The sequence below is a fragment of the Dendropsophus ebraccatus genome, chromosome 2 (genome assembly GCF_027789765.1).
Source record: "Dendropsophus ebraccatus isolate aDenEbr1 chromosome 2, aDenEbr1.pat, whole genome shotgun sequence".
Classification (NCBI taxonomy): Eukaryota; Metazoa; Chordata; class Amphibia; order Anura; family Hylidae; genus Dendropsophus; species Dendropsophus ebraccatus.
Genome location: NC_091455.1, coordinates 65,880,843 through 65,906,938, shown reverse-complemented (window position 1 = coordinate 65,906,938; position 26,096 = coordinate 65,880,843). Strand labels below are relative to the sequence as shown.

The 26,096-nt window shown below is 41.7% G+C and overlaps 1 protein-coding gene across 6 annotated transcripts in view; it reads right to left on the bottom strand.

Moving 5' to 3' along the window:
- Positions 1-26,096, bottom strand: part of ZNF521 (zinc finger protein 521) — a 277,847-nt gene that overhangs the window by 26,563 nt on the left and 225,188 nt on the right. For all 6 annotated transcript variants that reach the window (XM_069957686.1, XM_069957683.1, XM_069957685.1 and 3 more), the window contains one exon: positions 16,748-16,863. In XM_069957686.1, coding sequence (XP_069813787.1) covers positions 16,748-16,863 — 116 coding nt within the window. The remainder of the gene's footprint in view (positions 1-16,747; positions 16,864-26,096) is intronic.

Below are 26,096 nucleotides of genomic sequence, written 5' to 3'. Positions count from 1 at the left end.
CTGATGAATAAAAACTTTTCATATGTTGCTCTGATGTGTCAAAGGTTTTTATTATTGATAGGTACTCTTTAAGAAAATTGAATTTAATTTTAAGACATTTAATATTGGGTTACTTTTCAGAGTTTATGTTAAAATAAATAGGATTGAAACTACTTTTTCCTTGTTCTTAATCTACTGCTTCCCATTACACACCCATAGATCTAAATATTGTCTGTCTGCAGCCACCACTAGGGGGAACTTTCGAGCTTACTGCATACTGCTTTATAATTACATTTAAATGGAACCAAAGTCCTAGAAATGCACCCCAATAGATATCAGAATTCAGGTGCAACATTTGGATGCTGTGCCCAAATTGTTACTTTGTTGCTCTCTGCTGCCAGGTAATTAGGCCTAGGGGTGAGACTGCACCCCATGTAATCATGATGTCCCCACCCACTAATGTAACAGAGGAACATTATGGGGACAAGGTCCAAACATTGTGCCTGAAAGCTGAGAAGGTAATCCAGAATTTTTTTTAAGGTTCCACTGTTAAATATTATGTGAAAAAAGCCATAAAAACATCACATAATATTTTTATCACATAAAATATCACATAAAACAGTCAAATCAAATTTTGTCAATGTGTTCATGTAAATGGGTTAAAACATATTCTCATTTAATGCTACCGACTCATACATGTTAAATCTCTTCATTCAAAAGCAGAAGAATATTTTTTATGCAGAATAAAACACCCCGCAGTGTCATGACATACAGTGAATCCAGGACATAGGAGATATAGGGTGCTCACAGCAGGTCCCGGCAGAAATGCATTAACTCCGCATGAAAATAAGCAAGTCCCATAGCAACCATCATGAATTATAACTGAACCCATGACAGCAAGGTCTGAGTGCTAATCTCACATATGCCTTGCCAACATTGTTAAAAAGAATATACAATACATTTACTGTAAAATGAGGCAGGGAAATACAACTTATAGATTAAATAAAGATAGAACAGATACAAATAGGCCATTATCTGTGATTCATTAAAAACGACCCCACACATTGCATTCTAATCTGTTATTTCTACCACACAATTTAGTAATTTTTGCTGTTATATCCATAACCTGGCCAGTGCATAAGTTTTTTTGGGGTTTTTGGTTTATTGTTATCGGTATCTGGATGGGTAATTAGATAATCTGCATTTTTACAAATAGGCCTTAGCATGGAATAGTATGTTTAAAATGTCATGACATGTAAAACCTCCAGCAAATATATAGTTAATGCTTGCCTTATGCACGCTAATGGTTTTGATTTTAATCCCTTCACGTCCACAATGTATATATACGTTTCTATTGCACATGCCCAGTGCAGTAGGAACGTATATACACGTTGCTGCAGTGAAGGTGCTTTTAATGTGTCCATTGTGAGTGTCAGTGTTGCTGGGGCCGGAGGTAATGACAGGCAGCCGCGTGACTGTCATTATCCCCTTAACCCCTTAAGGTCAAAGCCAATTTTCGTTTTTGTGCTTTTGCTTTTTCCATTTTATGTTTAAAAGTCCATAGCGCTTGCATTTTTTCACCGAGAGACTTATATGAGCGCTTATTTTTTGCGAAACCAATTGTACTTTGCAATGACTGGCATTATTTTTTCATAAAATATGCTGCGAAACCGGAAAAAAATAATTTGCGCTGTCAAATTGAAAACAAAAACGAATTTGTTTTGATTTCGGGGAGTTTTGCATTTACGCCGTTCGCCCTATGGTAAAACTGACTTGTTATACATGTTCCTCAAGTCGTTACGATTACAACGATATATAACATGTATAACTTTTATTGTATCTGATGGCTTTTAAAAAAATCAAAACATTGTTAACAAATACACGTTCCTTAAAACCGCTCCATTCCCAGGCTTATAGCACTTTTATCCTTTAGTCTATGGGGCTGTGTCAGGTGTCATTTTTTGCGCCATGATGTGTTCTTTCTATCAGTACCTTGATTGCGCATATACGACTTTTTGATCACTTTTTATTACATTTTTTCTGGATTTGATGCGACCAAAAGTGCGCAATTTTGCACTTTGGAATTTTTTTGCGCTGACGCCGTTTACTGTGCGAGATCAGGAATGTGATTAATTAATAGTTCGGGCGATTACGTGTGCGGCGATACTAAATATGTTTATTTATTTGTTTATTTATTAATTTATATTTATAAAATGGGAAAAGGGGGGTGATTTGGACTTTTATTAGGGGAGGGGATTTTTTATTAATAAAAACACTTTTTTACTTTTTTTTTTACATGGACTAGAAGCCCCCCTGGGGGGCTTGTATATACATAGCACTGATCTCTCATAGAGATCAATGCTGTGTATATACACAGCAAAGATCGATTAGATTGGTCATAGATTGCTATGGCCTGCTGCAGGCCATAGCAATCTATTGCCGAGCCGGGATCAGCGTCATTCCGACGCTGAGGCCCGGCACGGGCAGAAGAACGGATCTCCCCCCCGCGATCGCATCGCGGGGGGGGGGAGATCCGACCCACTAGACACCAGGGATAGTGTGCATAAAGCACTTCAATGCAGCTGTCAGGTTTGACAGCTGTATTGAAGTGCTTAATTAGCCGGCGCGGCAACGGGACCCACGCCGGCTAACAGAGGCACTGCCCGGCTGCACGTGTCAGCCGGGATCAGCGCCGTTCAGAGCGGGGTCCCGGCGGGACCCCGCTCTGAACACCCCCCGCGGCACCATGACGTATCAGATACGTCATGGGTCGCTAAGGGGTTAAACTGTACGATCTATAGTGATCGCGGTGTTTAAGAAAGTCAGTGACAAGATAAGCACCTATGCTGTGAGACTTCTGATCACTTTCCCTGACAAGCAGAGAAGAAACACTCACCTTCATCTTGTCAGATCAGCGATCTTCTGATCAGGCAGGCACTATGAGAAGATCGCCGATCGTACTGATCAATGCTATGCTATGGCATGGCATTAATCAGTATATGCAATCCAATGATTGCATATGTAACTGTAAAAAAAAAGTGTAAAGAAAGTTTTAAAAAATATTTTTTTTAGAAAAACCTTATATAATAAAACCCCAATAAAAGTTAAAATCACCTCCTTTCCCATTCTAAAAATAAAAATATATAAAAAAATAAAATAAATAAACAAAAAGCGATCAAAATTTTTCTTTTTACACCAATATAATATCAATAAAAACTAGAGATCATGGTGCAAAAAAATGACACCTCAACTGCCCTGTAGGTGAAAAAATAAAAACATTATGGCTATTAGAAGACAAGGAGGAGAGCGCTGCTTCACTGTGACCTGAACATCCGTGCATCAATGACCTTGGGTCATGAAGGGGTCAATTTTGCAGCCCCAGTGGTCTATTTAGTGCCCCATTCTGTTGCTGATACTTCTGCATTTCACCCTGAGCTGGAAGGTGATGCCTTAGATCAGTTAAGCTGCAGCAATCCACACGAGCGTGTACAGGGGCGTGTATGGCTGCTGGCCAATGAGCATTCATCTTCACTGGGCCAGTCTGTGCAGAGCAGAGAGACAACTGCATTTGGTCTCTTTTGTCTGTTAATAGCATTTTTATATAGAAAACAAGCAAAAAAATAAATGAAATAAATTGCAAAGATGTAATATAATACCTTCCCTGCTGATTTATAATTAATTATTGGTAAGAACAGTGCCCATTTAATGTAAAGTAATTGTCACAAAATCTTAACGATAAGCTATAAGGCAAATATAGAAGCTTCATATACTGTAGCATCCATGTCAAGCACAATGAAGGGTATTGTCTACATCCCTTGAGGTTTGGGGCAGTAAAAGAGTTAATTCCATCATCCCTAGTAGTCTAGGGGGTAAATAGGGAAAATGTACGGATCCCTGGTCATCTAAAAATGTGACAAGTTTAATCTGAATACCCCTAGTGGAGGGCAGCAGAAGGGTTAAGGCCGCATATCATGGGTCTTTGCGTCAACAATGTTATTACCAGACAACCTGTTTCGTATATATTTTGGAGGTAAATTAAGGGTATTTATGGTATATACCTCCACCATGTGGCTTCAAATTATTCCCCATACGGTAGGTCTTTGGCCGTACTGTATAAGAAAAAAATGTTTTCTTTACTTTTCTACAGAGTAAACAACAAAGATCTCATGTGTCAGTGGGGACATATGGCAGCACTCACTGTATGTGGTAGGAGCAGTGCTGCTGCATACACTGAACGTATTCACTCATGCTTACCTTGTGAACATCAAAGTAGTCCTAGTATTGTGGTTTTGTATCGATAGCAAAGAGATTGCTTTGGTCTTAAAGATAAAGGGAACAATTTTTGCTAAAACTCTTGTATCTGCCAGCCTCCATTTCATAATGATACTCTATGGGAGGCGTGCGCGCTGCATTTCTCAATGCTGAAGAATGAACATTTTCATTGTTCAGCGCGGAGAGACGCACGCCTCCCATTAAGTGTCATTATGACATGGAGGCTGGCAGCAGTCCGCGGCAGACAATTCCACTGTGGAACTGCCTCTCTTGCTCTGTGTGAACGGGGCCTTACCCTTGGATTATCTCATTTGATGGATTAGCTAAACAAATAAAACAACAAGAAGAACCCAAAGCACAGTGTCCAATAGTTGGTTAATGCATGAAAAACAGGGACATTGGGGGAGATTTATCAAACATGGTGTAAAGTGAAACTGGCTCAGTTGCCCCTAGCAACCAATCAGATTCCACCTTTCATTTTCCAAAGAGTCTGTGATAGAGAGGAGCGAACCTCGAGCATGCTCGAGTCCATTCGAACCCGAACTTTCGGCATTTGATTAGCGGTGGCTGCTGAAGTTGGATAAAGCCCTAAGGCTATGTGGAAATCATGGATATAGTCATTGTCTGTATCCATGTTTTCCAGACAACCTTAGAGCTTTATCCCAGTTCAGCAGCCCCTGCTAATCAAATGCCGAACGTTCGGGTTCGGATCGACTCGAACACGAACCCGGTTCGCTCATCTCTAGTCTGTGAGGAATGAAAGATGGAATCTGATTGGTTGCTAGGGGCAAATGAGCCAGTTTCACTTTACACCATGTTTGATAAATCTCCCATGTCTACAACCATTTCCCCTCCCAAAAAAAACAAAACTATTCCGAATATCAACTGACAGCAGCTTAAAAATGTCCAAGCTATCCGGCGTGCTTCTTACAGCAATATTTCATTATCTCCAAGGCCAGATAATTTCCAAGATAATGAAAATGTTCTGTAAGCCCTGAAAGTCCGCATTCTCCCCTCCCACAACCGCTGTAATAGCAGTGCCCGCTCACTTCTTTGCAGCCATTTAAAATTACATGGTTTTAAAGGATTATTTCACCCTGCCTATTCAGAGGGAAGCTTAAGACCTTAGTTTTATTTTCTTGTTCTAAATGACGACACCGCAAGCATTGCTTTTAAGCACAATTCATCTTCCCTGCAACATTTCAGCCTTTTAGAGGGAACTCAGCGTTCTCCTTCTCTTTCTGGCTTGCTTCCTCCTAAACTCTGGAGCCCTACTAGGTGTAGCTTCAGGGCAGAAAGGATGTTACACGCTGTGCCGAGCTGCAAATACTCCAATAAAAGATAGCACTGTGAATTCCGTCTACGTTCAGGTCGAGACTGGTGCTGGCTGATTGAACAAACTCAATCAAGAGAGGACAATCAATATTTCTCAAGATACGCAGCAGTCAACAGTTTCATTCAGATGTCCAAATTATCAAATGTGCGGCTACATCTGGATACGGCTGAAATTAAATATTTTCTTCTGAACTAATAAAAATGTTCTTGTTGCTTCTGAGTCATTTGCCATTCTCAATATGTGCTTCCAATAGCACAATCTGCTGAAGGGGAAGCAAGATTTGTGGTGTTCAAACAAGCAGGGAAATGCTCAATTCTATGTACTGTGAGGGCAACAGGGAATTAGCATCTTTAGCAATTCGGAGGTGGTTATAAAGCGGCTGCATTGAAACAACATGTGAGTATAGTATACTGTGTAATATACAGTATAGGTAGATTTCCTCATCAGCCTGTAGTTCTGCTCCCTCTGGTTGTTTGGGAATGACTTTTTTTTTGTCTTTTGATGAGTTTGAAGCCCAAAAACACACAGCATCTAAAACATGTAGCTGAAACCACTGTAAGGCTATGTTCACACAATGTAAGAGACCGGCCGTTCCGTGACCCGTCCAGCTCATGGAATGGCCGATCTCAGAAAAGATCATATCGCCAAGTACTGCAGTACCGGCCGGATGATCTTTAGCGCCGCAGAGTTTTGCAAACAGCGGACGTTATTTTTTAGTTGTTCACACAGTGTTTCTTTTTTCACCGTCCTTAAAGACACACCCAAAGGGCAACTAATCCAGCTGAACTAGAATCATGAACCAACAGCTGTCATTGCATTGCAGCCAAACAGGGAAATGACAGACGTAATTTTGATCTTACCACGATGAATGTCATTTTAAAGAGAGAGGAAAAATGTTGTGTGAAATAAAAGGATGGAGGAGGGGGATGCAGCTGCGGCTTCTTACAAATAAGTTAAAGTGACTCTGTACCCACAATCTGACCCCCCCAAACCACTTGTACCTTCAGATAGCTGCTTTTAATCCAAGATCTGTCCGTTCGGCAGGTGATGCAGTTATTGTCCTAAAAATACTGTTAAATTTGAAGCCATGCCAAACGGGAATATCTGGGCCCTAACTTTGCTAACCTCTCTGTCCCTCCTCCCCAACCGCCTCATCATTAGGAATGCTCCAGGCAGATTGCCTCCTATTCCCCACCTGTGGCAGCCCGGCACATGGGCTGGATCTTTAACCCCTTAAGGACAGAGCCTGAAATGGCCTTAAGGACCGGAGCAAATTTTATGAATTTGACCAGTGTCACTTTATTCATTAATAACTTCGGGATGCTTTTACCTATCCGGCTGATTCTGAGATTGTTTTCTCGTGACATATTGTACTTCACATTTCTTGTAAATTGGAGTCGATACTTATAACGAATCTTTATGAAAAAACCCAAAATAGCGTGAAAAATTGTGAAAAAATGCATTTTTCCAACTTTAAAACTTTTCTGCTTATACAGAAAATGGTTATACCACATAAATTATATATTAAATAGCATTAGCAACATGTCTACTTTATGTTGGCGGCATTTATTAAACTATATTTCATTTTTTTTAGACAATAGAAAGCGTAAAATATTAGCAGCAAATTTCCAAATTTTCAGTAAAATTTCAAAATCAGATATTTTTAGGGAACTGTTCAGGTTTAAAGTGTATTTGAGGGGACTGTGTGTTAGAAAGCCTCACGAAGCACCCCATTTCAGAAACTGCACCCCCTAAACTCTGCAAAAGCACATCCAGAAAGTTTTTTAACCCTTTAGGGGAGTCACAGAAATAAAAGCTAAGTGTGTAAGAAATTTGAAAATTTTAATTTTCTGTGCAGAGATTTTATTGTAATCCAATATTTTTCATAATTATAAACCTATTACCAGAGAAATGCACCCCAATATTGATTGCCCCATTTCTGCAGTTTATAGAAATACCCCATATGTGGCCCTATTGCGCTATTTGACGCAACCACAAGCCTCAGATATAAGGGAGCGCCTAGTGAATTTCAATGGCTCCTTTATTTTTGGTCATTTTTGACTGTACCACTTCAGGTTGGCAGAGGCTCTGGGGTGCCAAAACCTAAAAAACACCCCTAAAGGGACACCATTTAGAAAACTACACCCCTCAAGGAATGTAACAAGGGGTGCGGTGAGCATCTGGACCCCACAGGTGCTTCACAGATTTTCCAAACAATATGGCTTGAAAAAAGACTAAAGTATTTTTTACACTAAAATGTTGTTCTAGCCTTCAATTTTTCATTTTCACAAAGGGATAAAAGGAAAAAAAAAACACAAAACATGTAGCACAGTTTCTCCCGAGTACGGAAATACCCCACATGTGGACATAAAGTGCCAAGCGGGCGCAGGACGAGCCTCCAAAGGGAAGGAGCGCCAATTGGCTTTTGGAAGCTGGATTTCACTGGAATGGATTTCAAGGGCCATGTCGCATTTACAGAGCCCTCGTGCTGCCAAGACACTGGAAACCCCCCACAAGTGACCCCATTCTGGAAACTACACCCCTCAAGGAATCTAACAAGGGGTGCAGTGAGCATATGGACCCCACTGGTGACGGGCACAAATGTGGAAAAATGTGACGTGAAAGTGAAAATTTTCATTTTTTCACTTTCATGGCACAAATGTGCCCGTCATCCAGGGGTCCATATCCTCACTGCACCCCTTGTTAGATTCCTTGAGGGGTGTAGTTTCCAGAATGGGGTCACTTGTGGGGGGTTTACAGTGTTTTGGCAGCACAAGGGCTCTGTAAATGCGACATGGCGTTCATCATCCATTCTAGCCAAATCCAACCTCTAAAATCCAAATGGCGCTCCTTCCCTTCGGAGGCTTGCCCTGCGCCCACATGGCGCTTTATGTCCACATGTGGGGTATTTACGGACTCGGGGGAAATTGCTCTACACATTTTGTGTGTTTTTTTCTCTTTTAACCCCTTGTGAAAATGATAAATTCAAGGCTAGACCAACATTATAGTGTAAAAAATTTAATATTTCATTTTCACGCCACATTGTTCCACATTTGTGCCCGTCACCAGTGGGGTCCATATGCTGACTACACCCCTTGTTACATTCCTTGAGGGGTGTAGTTTCCATAATAGGGTCACTTGTGGGGGGTTTAACTGTCTTGGCAACACAGGGGCCTTTTGAATGCAACATGGCCCCTCGAAATCCATTCCATCCAAATCCAGCCTTCAAAAACCAAATGGCGCACCTTCCCTTTGGAGGCTTACCCTGCACCCGCATGGCGCTTTATGTCCACATGTGGGGTATTTCCGTACTCAGGGGAAATTGCTCTACACATTGTGTTTTTTTTTATCTTTTAACCCCTTGTGAAAATGAAAAAATCAAGACAAGATCAATGATTTAGAGTAAAAATTTTAAAAAAATTACACTAAATGTTGGTCTAGCCTTGATTTTTTTCCATTTCCACAAGGGGTTAAAAAAGAAAATGAACACAAAACGTGTAGGGTAGTTTCCCCTGAGTACGAAAATACCCCACATGTGGACATAATTTGCCATATGGGCACAGGGCAAGTCACCAAAAGGACAGAGCGCCATTTAGAGGCTGGAATGGGGGATGGAGGCCATGTCGCAATTACAAAGCTCCTGTGCTGCCAGAACAGTAGAAACCCCCGACAAGTGACCCCATTCTGGAAACTACACCCCATAAGGAATCTAACAAGGGGTGCAGTGAGCATATGGACCCCACTAGTGATGGGCACATGTGTAGGACATGTGCCGTGAAAATAAAAAATACCATTTTTTTCATTTTCACGTCCCAAATGTGGCCGTCACCAGGGGGCCATATACCCGCTGCCCCACTTGTTAGATTCCTTATGGGGTGTAGTTTCCAGAATGGGGTCACTTGTGGGGGGTTTCTACTGTCCTGGCCGCACAGAGGCTTTGTAATTGCATCATGGCCTCCTCTAATGGGAATGGCGGCCATACCTATTTAGCTGGGGAAAAGGGACAATTCTAATTTATTAAGGGGGTATTAGGCCAATTATTAGTTTATAAGGTTGGAAAATGACAGGTGTCCATCAAACTCAACCTGTGTTGATCCAGAGGAAGGCAAAAACCCCTCGTGAGGCAGACGACAGTAGCCTCATCACAGGGGAAAAATTCCTTCCCGACTCCATAATGGCGATCAGAATAATCCCTGGATCAACGTGACCCCTGAAATAGGAATAAGGGACAGAATTTAGATAATGTAGAACCCCAATGACGTGTAGTGCGCCTTGGAGCGATCCAGTATGCAGAGGCCGGGGGGATCAGGACAGGTGTCACACTGGTAAATGGTGTCCTTCCTGATCCCCCTGTTACCCCACACTCTGCACTTCTTCTGGGGTCTCCTGTTCTCCAGTGTGGGGGACGTCACCTGGAAAATGTTGTCCTGGTGCGATACGGGGTCCTTCATATCCAGAAGCGCTGGGTCCGCTCCATGGCTGCTAAATATTAGGGCTCTATTACTACTTCTGATATGTTCGGATCGTGCCGCAAGCTACAGTAGCTCGGGCAGCGAGGGACCGGAAGAGGGGGTGCTGGTATAAAGGTTATCCCCGTACGGGTGGTGGTGACCTTTATCCAGCAGTGGGAAGATCAGTTCCCGGACGATCTCCCCACTAACTCCGAGGATGGGGGGGGGGGGGCATCTGGCGGCTGGATTCGAGTGTCCCTTCCTTCATACACTCTAAGGGTACGTGCACACTGCGGAATCGCGAAGGATAACCCTTTGTGCATTCCGCAGTTGGCACCCGCCGGCGGACTGATGCAGGCGCACGTCTCCGTCCGTGTCGTAGACTCCATTCTATGCACGGGCGGATTCCGCTCTGCGTCCAACGTGTTGATGGAATGACGGATAATGGAATCCGCCCATGCATAGGATAGAGTCTATGACACAGGCGGAGACGCGCCCCTGCATCAGTCCGCCGGCGGGTGCCAGCTGCGGAATGCACGAAGGGTTATCCTTCGCCATTCCGCAGTGTGCACGTACCCTAAATCTGTAAGTGTACCCTGAGGTACTCTCACAGAGTTTGTAGAATTTCACGCCATACCGTCATCTCTTATTGGGACGGTACTGGCGGAAAAGACGTGTCTGGGGGGCAGCGTACGCTACGCTACTCCCAGACACGTCACTGGATGATGAGGAGGATGAGGATGAATGGAGGAAAGAAGGATCCCCCCAATTCATCCTCACTGGCTGTTTCGGTGTCGGAGGCAATAATAATGTATGCGTCCGACACCGAAAACACCCTGGGGGCCATCTTTATATGGGGATTGGTATATGGGGTATGTAGTGGTGTAGTGTAAAACTTTATTCAATGTAGTGTGGTGTAATGTAGTGTTTTTTTACGTGTTTTTTACAGTAAGTATACAAAAAAAACCTACGCCAAAAATGGTGTTGCTGATGAATGCCGCACTTATGTTCGGCACTTATAAGCAGACCGTGGCAGTAGGATATAAAAAAAAACACCCTACGCCAAAAAGGAGGAGTTGCTGATTAGCAGCGCACTTTCGTGCGATGCTGATCAACACTCAGCGGCGATAGGGTGCGGAAAATAGAAAAAAAAAAATTGGGAAAAAATTTTTTTTTTTTACTACATTCTGAACATCCCTGTAGTGGCTGATACGTGTATTACACTTATCAGCCGCTAGGGGGCAGCAGAGCGCAAGATCCGAAAATAGACGACGCTGGAGCCGGAAAAATACGAAAATAGACGACGCTGGAGCCGGAAAGAGACGATCGGGACTCACGGAAGAAGCCGAAGTCCCAACAAGAGGAAGTGGACGCCGGGAACCCGGAAGACGCCGATCAGGACCCCGGGACAGGTGAGTAATGTACAAATACCTGCTCCGGACCCCTCAGCTACCTAGCTGAGGGGTCCGGAGCAGGTATTTATTACTTGTGGGGACTTTGATCGCCGTGAACGGCCGGCCGGCTGGCCGGCCGTTCACGGCGATCGGGACGGTGGTACCGTGACCACCATTACTTTTTACAGTAATGGCGGTCGGTGCCGTCCTCGGACAGCACCGACCGCCATTTTTTTCCGGGTCATCGGGCCACCGATGGCCCGGAAAGGTTCCGATCGCCGCTATGGGCTTATCAGCCAATAGCGGCGATCGTCGGCATGGGGGGGGTTAACAACCCTCCATGCCGACAGGGAGAGATGGCCTGCTATGTATTATAGCAGGCTATCTCCCCCGATCGGGACCCGGCCGGCCGCGGCGCCCGTTTAAAGGGATGACGTACCGGCACGTCATGGGTCCTTAAGTGACAGTGATCCATGACGTGCCGGTACGTCATGGGTCCTTAAGAGGTTAAGGACCTGTGCAATGTTCAGCATAGAGAAATTGTTTCAGTGGCATTCCTAATGATGAGGAGGACGGGGAGGAGGGACGGAGGGGTGGTGCAAAGTTAGGGCACAGATACTCCTTTTTGGCACAGAGCTTCAAATTTAAAAGTATTTTTTTTAGAACAATAGCTACATCACCTGCCAAACGGACCACAGGACAGATCTTGGACTAAAAGCAGCTATCCAAAGGTACAAGCGGTTTGGGGGGGTCAGATTGTGGGTACAGAGTCGCTTTAAATGAAACAGTATAAGAGGGAAGAGAAGGAAGAAAAGCGGCAGCAGGGGAAGACATATAGAGAAGGGGGGGGGGGGGTGCTGCTGCAGTTTCTTACAAAGTGGTTGAATGCATCAGTATAAAAGGGGAGGGGCGGAAGGCAGCAGGGGGAGAAATCTGATTTCCACACCAAGTGTATGAAGCATTAGGCAGACACAAAAAAAGGCCATCAAAACTCTCAACGCTACTCTAAGTAAAATGACAGTATGTAAAAGAAAATAAGGGCTGGGTGTCTGTAATGTACTGTGCATGTTAAATGTGTTATAAAATCAACTTTTACTGACATGATACCACACAAAAATCAAGTGCTACAGGCTCAAAAAAAAAAAAACTACAGTACTTAAAAGATAAAATGTACAGACTGCACTTTACAGCATTAATTTCCCTCCCATCTTGCTTGTACGCTCCATGGTATTCACCCTCTCAAGCAATATATGGGGCACTGTAGAAGCAATATTGTAAATTGGTTATCCCACGAGGACAACTTATCACCTATAGGATAGACACCTGACTGGTGAGGGTCTCAATGATCAGACCCCCAACAATCAGGAGACTAAAAACTGCAATGAAGAAGCAGAACCCAAATAAAAGTTATGCTACAAGCCACTAAATGTAATAAATCAGCATGAATGTTGTAGGACATACAGTAGGAAAACACCTAAACCATTACAATAGCCGAGATACAGTGCTATACTCGTATATCTTCTCATTTATTGTTATATTTCCGCTATTAATTGCTATATTTGCCTACAGCAATGACCACACAAATCTGTATGCATATATAAGGTGAACGTACTGTTACAAGTCAACCTAAATGTGAAACAGCAACATCCAAAAATTCAACAAAGTTATGCCGGGTAAGAAAATAACAGAAAGCAAATAAAAAATGAAACGACACACAGAACTACAGTAGTTTTTATTATAGCTAGGACCCTGCAGGAAAAATAGAGGGAAAAATAACGGTTTATTACAGATTTTGACACGTTGGCTGATCGAATCCTCCACAAAACACGGAGACTGGCTATAAAGCCATCACTTCTACCCATCATAGAGCCTCGTCCGCAAGATTCTATGCCACTGATAACCTCAAATTACCTCCGGACCATAATAAACTCACAGTAGAAAAGTGTATAATGTCCCGTGTATCGGCTGGGATGAATGGAAGACAAATTAAATAGAAAGGCAAGGTGAAAAGAGACAGTAAAGAAATTGTAGCTTACGATGCTACGTCCGTGAATATCCAAGACCTAATAAAAAGGTGCCCCACTGACTACAATTGAGCTTAAACAGAGTTCAGCCTATTATTTCATGACTTAAAGTGATATGGACTAAAATACTACTCTATACTAAGAATTATATTACATACTGCAGGTGTTTGCTTTATAAGAGGCTGAAAGATCCACTTCTAAATACACATAACATGCTATCACAACATATCATAACGTATACAGCATCACTTACATCTTGAGGCTGGGTTCACACTACGTATATTTCAGGCAGTATTTGAACCTCATGTCAGGTCCTCATAGCAACCAAAACCAGGAGTGGATTGAAAACACAGAAAGGCTATGTTCACACACTGTTGAAATTGAGTGGATGGCCGCCATATAACGGTAAATAACTTCCATTATTTCAATATAACAGCCGTTGTTTTAAAATAACAGCAAAAATTTGCCATTAAATTACAGCCATCCACTCAATTACAACATTGTGTGGAAAGAGCCTTTCTGTGTTTTCAATCCACTCCTGGTTTTGGTTGCTATGAGGACCTGACATGAGGACCAAATACTGCCTGAAATATACAGTACGTAGCCTGAAATAGAAAAGAGCCCACATGACCTGAGCAATCATGCAATCTGGGTATTTTGTATTGCATTTTAACCTATCCCATTGGCATGAATGGGAAATGTTACTGAGGGGGAAGCTGAGCTGTGAGCTTCATCTATTGAAAACTCTAAATTGCGATGTCAACTTTCACTATAATTCTGAACAGATCACTTGATTACCACAGACAGAACAGGAAGTCTCAGCTTACTTTTTAGACCTAGTTATGAGACTGAAAATTGCAACATACAGTGATCCCTCAACTTACAATGGCCTCAAGGTACAATATTTTCAACATACAATGGTCATTTCTGGACCATCATAAGTTTAGACCAGACTCAACATACAATGCTACAGACAGTCCAGATCTGCGGAACGTGTAAATAACTAGATGATCAGCCAATGAAACTGGCAATTTTACTGGTAAAACCCCAGTATTAGTGAAATGCATGCACTGGTTGGCTGTCTATTAGTGATTCTCCATAGTACAGTGTGATACTACTTGTCCTGTCGGCTCTTTACCTGGGCCAGTTTTCCATAGAATTTTGGTCTCAACGTACAATATTTTCAACATACAATGGTCATCCTGGAACCAATTAATATTGTATGTTGAGGGACCACTGTATCCGGATAATTTCATAACATAGTAAAATGGAAAAGTAGAAAAAAAATCACCAAAAATCCTTAACAATATATTTAATATAAAATGTAATTTAAACAAGAAGTAACATTCTCATAATGCTTTTTTTTATGTAGGTAGATTAAACTTAGGTACATGTTAATACCAGTTAAAGGGGTTGTTGCAGGGGAGATTTTACTTGTATGTCTAGGGAAGGGGATATCAAAAACAACCTGCACTCACCTGCCTGACTCCCATGTTGCCACTGGTATAATACAACTCACTTCCTATTGCCTGTGATGTCACAATCCCTGATCCCAGAAACAGCCACACAGCATGGACAATGCAATACAATACTAATGGTGGTATGGGAGCAAGGGAGGTGAGTGCAGGTTACTGTTTTTAATCACCCTATCCCCATGCATATACCTAAAAACTTCCCTGCATGGACAACCCTTCAAGCTTAAAGGGGTTGTCCAGCGAAAAAATGTTTTCTTTCAAATCAGCTGGTATCAGAAAGTTAAATAGATTTGTAATTTACTTCTATTTAAAAATCTCAAGTCTTCCCATATTTATAAGCTACTATATATCCTGCAGGAAGTGTTGTTTGTTTACATTCAGAAACAGTGCTCTCTACTGACATCTCTGGCGGAGTCAGGAACTGTCCTGAGCAGGAGAGGTTTTCTATGGGGACTTGCTGCTGCACTGGACAGTTCCTGACTCCGCCAGAGATGTCAGTAGAGAGCACTGTTTCTGAATGTAAACAAACAACACTTCCTGCAGGATATATAGTAGCTTATAAGTATGGAAAGACTTGAGATTTTTAAATAGAAGTAAATTACAAATCTATTTAACTTTCTGAAACCAGTTGATTTGAAAGAAAAAAAAATTTCACTGGACAACCCCTTTAATTACTGACTACAGATTCCCTTCTTAACCCTACATCTATACGCTATGTGAATTACAGCATTCTGGTGTCAGACTACTGTATTTGTACTTGAAAACAATTGTTAAAAAATTAACAAATCTTTTTCATTTGAAAGCTATAGTAATTGCTGGCATCATTACTATAAAAACTAACAAAAAAGGTATTTCTAGAGCAGGTGACCAAAAATATTAGACTGTTATATGCCAAGCAATGAATACAAGTTAAATGGGCACTGTCCCGAAAAGTAACTTTTGACATGTGAGTGGGTCTCTCTGCTGACACCCACTCTGATCTTAGCCGGGGAAAGATTGCGGCACTGTGACCCACTTCCCGGCCGGCGGCACAGATTGTCAAAATGTCCCATAAACTTTAATGGGGAATTTTGATAGACTGCACTGCTGGCTGGGGATTGCATCGCAGATCTTTCCCCGGCTATATTTCTTAATCAGAGCGGGTGTCAGCAGTGAGACCCACTCTGATCAATAACTTTTGACATGTCTGTTGACACGTCAAAAGTCAGTTTTTGTGACAGGTATGCTTAAAAGAAATATTTTTAAACATTATGCCCTATTCACATGATAAGGATTGACCAGCTGATTAAGTGTCTGACTGGTGGGGCCAATCACAAGAACAGAGTGCACAGCCAGTGCTCTATTCATTCTCTAGGCCTATATAGTCACATAAGAGACAATAATTTAACACATGATTCTAACCTAAGACATGATATAAATACTGAGGGCTCCTTTTACACTGTGCAATGCAATATATGCCAACATTCAAAAGATAACAAACATCACCCATAGTCGCTTATGTACAAAAAACTCCAAAACAAAACAAAAAAAAAAAATACCATACTAACAGGAGAATAAATACTGCGATGTAAGTGTAACTATACTTTGAGAATGTTATAGGGACAGTGAGGATGTTAATGTTATATAGGCCTACTTCACTATCACTGTGTATGTAACCATGAGGAAATACACATATGGGAATAGCATATTTAAGAACAATTCATTCTTACGTGAGCAGAATAAGAATACAATATGTATCACAAAGAATAAAAACAGGATTCCAAAATACTCCTGGGTATTGGTTTGCATTGCTCATCTTACACGACAAACACATTACCTGCAGCTCAGTCTGAAAAAAGAATTTCTGTGGGCATTGTGTGCAGTCATAGATCTTGTCCTCTTGTCCATGAGCCGAAAAAATATGCTGTTGCAGCTTGTTTGCTTGAACAAATACTAGAAGAGAAAGAGATATTTATTGGATACTGTATACACATAATGATTTATCATTACAATATTAAACAATAAAATGTGATCACTTTATGGAGAGTAAACTCAGATTGCATCTATTACTCATGTGCGATACATAACCATAGTGGTAATCCAGATTATAATATATAGACTATAAGGCCTCAAAATGACGGACATCGAACGACCAAAAAAAGACAATGTGTAAACTCAGCCTAAGAATGATTGACACAAAGCTGGGAGTGTAGTAATATTCACTGAATTATATACCACATGTGATCCGCTTTTTGGGGGTGGAGTTATCTCACTAGGCATACATCACTATGGAGCATGATCATGAGTGGTGTCAACAAGTTATGCTGTTCTTGTAAGGGTCTTTTATTAGCTCAAACTTGAACTTTTTAAGTGTCACTTTGTAATTGGGTTTATTAGGCAAATATGCCCCTATCTGCATTCAAAAAGACTTTCCCCAGGTCCCCCCCTCCTCTCTCATTCACTGCTCATTATCAGGAAATCTCGACTCTTTTACACCAGTTGAGCCCTGTCTAACCTTTGGAGAGGGGAGGGAGATTAGTCACCAGCAGAGAGCAGAGAACAAAGGATTACACAGTGGGAGCTGTATGAAAGCTGGTATTCAGAGGTCAAAGAGGTTAGTGCTGACTTCAGAGGAGATAGCCCGGTGATGTAGCTGTAAATTAACTCTTTTTTGTCCCGTTTTGGTGCCTTATCTCCCTCCACCCCTCCCCTCTCCATAGGAAAACCATGAAGACAGAGGGGCTTTAAACTGCTTTTTCATGATAAAAATGCATTTTTCGGCTAATAAACCCAATTACAAAGTTTCTTAAAATCGCCTGTACTATTGATTTCTGCCAAAAAAATGTAAACAACAGTGACACATTAAAGTAGGCAGAGCCCAATGGTTTTCACCTGTTTAAAGTGACTCTGTACCCACAATTTGACCCCCTAAAACCGCTTGTATCTTCGGGTAGCTGCTTTTAATCCAAGATCTGTCCTGCAGTCCTTTCGGCAGGTGATGCAGTTATTGTCCTAAAAAATAACTTTTAAACTGGCAGCCCCGTGTCCAACGGGCGTGGCCTAGATTGTGTATGCATTAGGCTGGCACAACCTCTCTGTCCTTCCTCCCCGTCCTCATCATCATTAGGAATGCTCCAGGCAGATTGTCTCCTATTCCCCACCTGTATCAGTCTGGCACATGGGCTGGATCGTTAAGCAGCTGTGCAATGTTCAGACAGGAGTAAATGTTTCAGAGTCATTCCTAATGGTGAAAAGGGTGGGGAGGAGGGACGGAGGGGTGGTGCAAAGTTAGGGCACAGATACTCCCGTAGGGCACGGGGCTGCAAGTTTAAAAGTTGTCTTTTAGGACAATAACTGCATCACCTGCCGAACGGACCCCAGGAGAAATCTTGGATTAAAAGCAGCTATCCGAAGGTAAAAGTGGTTTGGGGGGGACAGATTGTGGGTACAGAGTCGTTTTAAAGTTGTTTTATATTATAGCCAGAATATACTGCTAGGGACAAAATATACATTGGGGAAAGAATGAATGTAAGGTTTGTTTACATGTGCCTGAGTAAAGTGCTGCACCCCAGATTTCTCTAAGTTGTGATCACTGCAGGGGGACAACCCTGACGCTTCTATTGATAAATGTGTGGAATGAAGTGGTTTCCTATTCTCAATTAAAGTCAACGGGAACAGAATTTTTTTTTTCTTTTTAAGTAACACCGCAAGGTTTTTTACATTAAAGCTGTCGTAGTTTCTGTTCTAAAAAACATCCAGATTTTGCCTGTCTGAAAAAATCCTAAGGGCTTCCCAGGGGTAAAAACACATGATCTGTTGTAGCATTCATGTATATCTATTTCCTATATACAGTATTCTGCCAAGAAATCCCACAAACACCTTAAAAGAGTCTCAAAGGTCCTAAACTTAGGGCCCAAATTGATTATAAAGAGATAGCATATCCACTCAATATACTATCACTTTAAAAAATAGGATTACTCCTTTAAGAGCATAATGTGTAAAAGACTTATTTTGAATTTTTCTTCACATTAATCACAATGGTAGGTCAGTTTAAAATTCAGGATCACGTATATATCCGTACAAGGCACAATAAATAAGTACATCAGTAAACATGAGAACAATTACATAAAAAGTTACAAAATTGTATCCTGCAGAGATACTCCAGGGCAGGGATAGTAAAATGGGAAATCACTGGGTTCTCTTTGGACACATTCAGATCAACTAAGCTTACACGGAGAATGTAAGGGTTTCAATAATACAAACATGTTCAATTTTAATGACTACAAAACAAGGCCCTAAGAATGTGTAACAGTTTACCTGGGAGACATGCTATTAATAATTAAATTGTATATGCCAGAGGCAGAATTTGGGTTGGCAGCACTGACTTCTGATGGATGCTTGGTGCACTGTGACCTAAAAAAAAAAGTTTGTGTGTAGAATATGTATCGTTGCAGGCAGGAGAAGATTGATTAGGGATGCTGGCATTTGACGCTGACTCCAGTCTTAACATTACAATTATTCTAATTTCAAGCCAGCTGAAAAAATTAGTATATTGCTTGGTGACTCATACATTTTAATCACATTTTCTCATTAGACTAGAACCACTGATCACATAAGAAAATAAACATTACATTACTTCATTCTCTAAAGATGAGTCTCAACCTGAGTAACATTAAACTAAAGGTGACGCCAGGATATAGAACACAACTTTTTCAAACTAAAAAAATACCCGTATTTTCTGGCATATAAGACGACTGGGTGTATAAGACGACCCCCAACTTTTCCAGTTAAAATATAGAGTTTGGGATATACTCACTGTATAAGACTATCCCTCTTTCAACGCACACTAAATAAGATCTGAGAGGCAGAGAAGGAGGTACAGTAATACCGGTAGGATACAAGGACGGCCAGATGGATGGAAGATTTGTGTTTTTCTGGGCACAGCACCACTCTACTGTTTTTTTTTTTCATATCCCGGACACCTACAGCTTGCTCTGCCATTCATACAGTCGCTGCATACGGCAGGGATGTGGCCATTTTTGAGCACTCCCACCCCCATATGCGATGAACAAAGATTCTCCAGTCCAAAGTTTTTCAGCACCCACCCTATAAGATGACACCTGGCGTATAAGACGACCCCTGACTTTTGAGAAGATTTTCCTGGGTTAAATAGTAGTCTTATACGCAGGAAAATACTGTATATTCAGAATGTCAAAAACATCTAAAATTGGCAGAAAAAAAAGGTTTAAACCAAATACCTTTCTTTACTAACAGATAGTGTGAGACTTTCTTTTCTCATATTTCAATGTGCATTTTGCATCAGAATTTATGGGTAAACTATGTTCCTGCTCCAAATAATTTATAATGGGTTCCCACAATGTCAATTTTTGGCTGTTTGATGGCCGTCTTTTTGGACATCCGAAATTTTGAGGCCAAATAAGGTCCGTCAGTTTAAAACCAGGGACATCATTGCAAAATAACAGACGTTATTTGACCTCAAAGTGACGGACGTCCAAAAAGACAGCTGTCGAACAGCCAAACAAAGACATGTGAACCCAGGCTAGAAGTTTTTAGATGGGGGTTAGCCTGGATGTGGGCTAAGACCATGGAGAAAGCTCACAGTGACAACTATGCAACAACTGTGTTGCCAAGAGAAATACTGTTTGTATCAGAAGTTATTGGGGCCATAATAGGAAGTGGTTTGTTTGAAGCTATTTTTCAGTTTGTCTGTTCCGTTTTTCCATTTTCAAATGTGGCATGGACCAATGAAAATGTGGTGCATTAAGGATAACTGATTACACCACTTCCATAGTAATAGGATTTGCTTTGTTTGTCAAGCATGTATATCGTGGTAGATACTTGCGATCAAAGTATTTTAGGAGTGACACTAACAAAAAATTGTTAGAATTGTGAGCTTTCAGAATTCAAAAGATCCCTTCGTCAGACAAGTTCACAAATGAATGACTTACAGAGACAGCACAACATCTTAGGGATGTTACAAGCAAGAAAAGAGAGACATCTGTGAGAGGGGGTGGGGGTGGTGAGAGGGTATATCACATAGATAAGCCAGGGCAATAAAAAGGACTTGAGAAGTGGGTGAGTCAATGTCCCTCCAAGATAGTAAAGAGATGGGCAGCCCGGGCACGTGGAAACCCTCCTGGATGTAAATACATGTTTACCATCAAAACCTCATATAAAGGAAGTCCTGGGGCAGATTGTGAGGAGGGAAACAGTAGCACTTACGTTCTGATGCAGAGGGGGGTGCCGCTGTGGTGCTTCTGACAGCCAATGTGCGTCTGATGGGACCGTCAGCCGGCGTGTCCTTAAGGGCGCAGGGCTGTGTGGGCGTGGAGGTGGCGCGCTGACGCGATGACGTCAGCGCGTCGTATCCCCGCCGAGTCCGCGCATGCGCGGTGCGGGGATTGAAGATACTTGCCCATACTCCTAGAGTGCCCTTAGTGTGCGATAAGGGCATGGATGCAGGGAAATGGGGATCAAAAAAACAGGATTGGATCTGTAAATCTGGCATGCTGTAGAAGATGTATGGAGTGGCTAAGAAATGTTGAGGCATGATTAATTGTGGATAGACCGTGCAAACGAATATTAAATATGCTACAGGGCTAACAAGATTAGGACAAAAGGGGAGATGGTAGTGAAGCAGGAGAAGAGGGAAGGAAGGGGGGAGGGGGACGGGAGAGGGATGGATACGTAGGATGCACAACCAGTATCGATGAGACTAGTTGTGTTAAGACATGATGTTGCTAACATGATGTAATAAGGATAAATATGGTCAGGCGATCATGAGATCATATATAGGTTGGAAAACAAAGTATTATTATTAGGACTAGGTAGAGAGGGTAGGGCACAGGAGGAGTGGAGGTACCTTAACACAGAGGGTGTTGTGTCGGGGTAAACAGTTGGGGACTGTCATCTTGAATAATTCTCCAGGGTTGTAGTGAAAAGAGGTGAATTTCCTTAGATAAAGTGTGTAAACAGGATCTGGTCATTTAGACCACTTGGTTCCAGGGTCTTTAAGCGGTAGATCCACTCAGTTTCTTTTCTCAGGAGTTTATTATCATAATCCCCTCTCCGAACATCTGGTTTTATTATTTCAATGGCCTTGAACGTGATGTTGAAGGGGGTTTTGGGGTGCACTGTCCGCATGTGAGTCGATACTGGTTTAGGCCGTGAGTGTTCAATGTCGCCGATGTGCTCCAGGATTCTACGTCTGAACTCCCTTTTGGTTTTTCCCACGTAGGACTTCGGACATTCACATGTGGCTAAATAGATAACACATTCGGTTTTGCAGTTTGCGAAAAACCTACTTTTGTAGATTGTAGGATTGGAAGCAGAGCAGAATGTCTTTGACACTGATATGTAGCGACATGCTTTGCAGTTGCCACACCTGTAGGTGCCGGTTACATGGGTGTCGAGCCAGGTAGTAGGTTTAGAGACCGGAGGGACATAGTGGCTGTTGGTGATGAAGTCACCTAAATTTCGTCCTCTTCTGTAGGTGACTAGGGGGCGGCTTGGGATTACCGAGGTGAGATGGGGGTCTGTTCTCAGGATCGGCCATGCTTTTTCTAGGATGGATCTCACTTGTGGTGCCGCATTATCATATGTCCCTATGATTCTAAGGTCCCCAGTTCCATCCTGGGTGTCCTTGTTTCTGGGTACCAAAAGATCCTGACGGTCGATCTGTTTCGCTGTCTGATATGCCTGTGAGAGAGTGCGGTTAGGATATCCCCTCTCCTTGAATCTCTTTTGGAGTGCTTTGGCCTCTTTCTCGAAAGATTGTGTCGTGCTGCAGTTACGCCTAATTTCATTATAAGTGTTTGCCATCAATGTGCTGGAAACAAGGTTTTCCCATCGCTCATCTATAGTTTGTGAAGTGTTTGATATCTTTGTCTCCAGAGCTGACATGACACATCGCACTATGAAATCAAATCCCCAGCTAACCCCACAGAGACGGCTCATAGTGAAGGAGAGCTGTGTCCTTCCAGTCGCGGAGATATGCTGCACCAGTCATAAGGTCAGTCACAACAAAGTTTGTGTCTACAAAAGAACCCACGGCACTGTCTGCCCCTTTGGCTTTGAAGATATTGTTTTGGATCCCCTTAGGCATGCTCTAAAGGCCTACACATATTACATTTATAAATGACACCTATGGCCTTCATGGTTAGGACATCTATTGAACTTGTCTTTCAGCTTAAAGTGGTTGTTCATTTTGGGCAATACGTCAATATGCTGGTTACAAGCTGTTGGGTCTTCCATTGATCAGCTGTAATTTGTGGAGTAACCTGGCAGCAAGTGTTCGATATCTTTGCAGAACCTCCATAGTTGAAATAAAGCATTACACGGTGCTCTCTGAAATCAATGCGCTGTCTGTGTAATGGACGGATGTGCCTGGTCCTTCAGAGCGATAGATGCAAAGGAAAAAAAAAGGAGAGTCAGCTCACTACTTCATGTCACCTGAATGTGCACACCATTGCGCAGATGGGGAACAGATCAGTTTCCAATAGAAGTGAATAAGAAAAGACAACCATTCTAGTACAATGAAGTGGTAAAGAATAAAACCCGGCGCTTTACTGCAGTAAAATATAAAGATCCAAAACAAATCCATGCAGCTTGGCTTACATGATGCCAGATTAAAGGTCTTCGACTGAAACATGTAAGCAAAGCTGCAAGGGTTTTACTATGGATCTTATAGCTGTGCTGCAATGAATTCTAGGATTTTCCTTTTTGCAACATCCTAATAATGTGATTTCTTGTCTACTCTTCAGAGCGAGAGACGCCTTTTGTTCCCTACTCTGGCTACAAGATGAGGTTTAAAATTTAAGTTCTAGAAAAATAACCAGTTGGTAATCTGAGTTAACCTTCCCCAAATCACCCCAATGTCAACAAGGCAGGTTCACACGCAACAGCAGTAGTGCGGTACACAGCCAATCACCTTATGGTAAAATCATATGTAATTTATGACAAATCACTGCAGTATCACAATGCTGTTATTAACTGAAGTGTGTTTAAAATTCCTCAAGTTAACTAAGCAGGGGAAGGGGTGTATGGAGAAGGCTCAGGAGATGAGCCCACTACATACACAGAGGGAGTCTGATGCTATGTGCAGGAGGCAACCACTGCTACTGACTGACACCATCAATTCCACTGGTGTCAGTCATTTAACTATTTAAATGCAGTTTGTGATCAATAGCGATTGTGGAATTTAAATGTATGACAGGTTTCAATCTACACCTACACAGTAAGATTGTGGGTTGCCAATTGGTTACTTCTTTACTTACTATTCATAGCAGCCAAAGTGTCTCTGCCCTTATAGCCCTTATATGACGCTATAGATGGAAAGCATTATGGCTCTTAGAATGGGAGGAGGAAAAACAAAAATGCAAAAATAAAAAATACGTCCAAAGAGCCAAAGTAAGTGGCAGGAAGTTTTGCGGCGTGGCGAGGAACCCATGACCTTGGCCAAATATTCAAATATTAAGAAAAATACCAGCATGTGCTATATGCTAAATAAAAGGCAAAGCTAATACCACTCAGTTCATTTAGAGAAGGAAGACCAAAGTCTATAAAAATGAAAAAAGAAAAAACACATTGAAGGGAAGGAGAGGCTTAGGAGGCTCTCAGGTTTTATAACTTAGCAGCAGCATCTGTAAACACTATAACAACGGCAAAAAAAAAATCAAATAATAATTCTCAATGCATTTACAGTAAAATAAAGCATTTAAAAACACATAAGACATTACATCAGCAGCGCACTAGAACCTGTACAATAAGCCCCTCAGTAGCTTATTAGAGCATTACAAGTGCTGTCAATAGAAAAATCGATTTCACCAAAGGATTTCGAGCCCTCTGCAGTATTAAAGAATTGACATATTGGATTGAAGGCATTACTCCTATGCAGACGGAAGAATTTCAGGAGGGTGTGTAGTAGCCACTAGAGATAGCTGCAGGATTCTTTTGAGAACATTCTACACACAGAGACGATTGCCTTTATTACTGCAGGATATGTAGACTGTCCACCTAGTGGGCTCACAATAGGCTTTTCTTAGGCGGAGAAGGAAAAAAAATAGAAATGAAGTTTGCTGAGGGCAGGCTCTGTCTTATCCGCAGCTTTTCTCATACATGGTGTAGTAATAGAATCTACAGCTCATTTCTTCTCGGAATTATTTTATTCTTTGCTTCTCTGCTATTAGAAAGAGACATGTTAGTGCCAGGTCTAACACTAGATGTCGCTCTCTGAGCACCTCTTTCCGCTGGCAAACTTCAAGAGGCAATAATAACCGTAATGAAGGGTGACACTTGCATCACTTTATGTGTTAAAATGAGCCAATAAATTGTTGTTTTAGTCATTCTGTTCTTCCAGTTTTGTTTAGGTTGAATATACTCACAGGTTATAGTGAATACAAACACAAAACAATTCACAAATATATATAGATGTATAATACTAATATTTATTAGGAATAGTTTAGATTTTGTCTTTCAACAGATGTAGCAGAGCTGGTTCTGCTAAAGGAGGATGAAGAAGAGTTCCTTATCCTGTTTTATGCCCCTGTATGAAACCTGGAAGTTTGCAAGAAGCTATGATACAGCCATTTGTATGAGGCCTTATTCATTGTATATTCATGTCGTGGAAAATGTAGCCCAGCTTTATTTGTATTTACCACGTCAATATTATCCTTGTGTAAGATAGCAAAAAATATAAGAGGACATACTATATACATCTACTTATCTATATATGTCATTAACTATTTATGTCCTTTTGTCTAGATCTCGCAGCATAGACTGAATGGGAAGGGGGGGTGTTTAAGTGCAGAGGGATTCAGCCATATTGTGCTCCCTGGACAACCCCTTTAAATGGGAAGTCTGCAGAGTCGTCCTGCCCCAGTCACATACTGGATGAGCCCGGGTCATGATGTCATGACCGGAAGCTGCAGGAGACAGTTGGGGGGGACTGTGATTAGAGATTTGTGAATATTTGCGAATCGCATACAAACATATTTTTTATTAAAACAGGCAAACTATAGTAGCTACTTTAGTGGGACTATTACAGAGTAGCAATTTTTTCAACAGCTGTTGCTGTGACTGTGACTAAATTGGAAAATGTAAATTAAAAAAAAATGTCAATCAGCCTGTTAATCATTCAATTTCCGCCATGGAATGTAGTGGACATT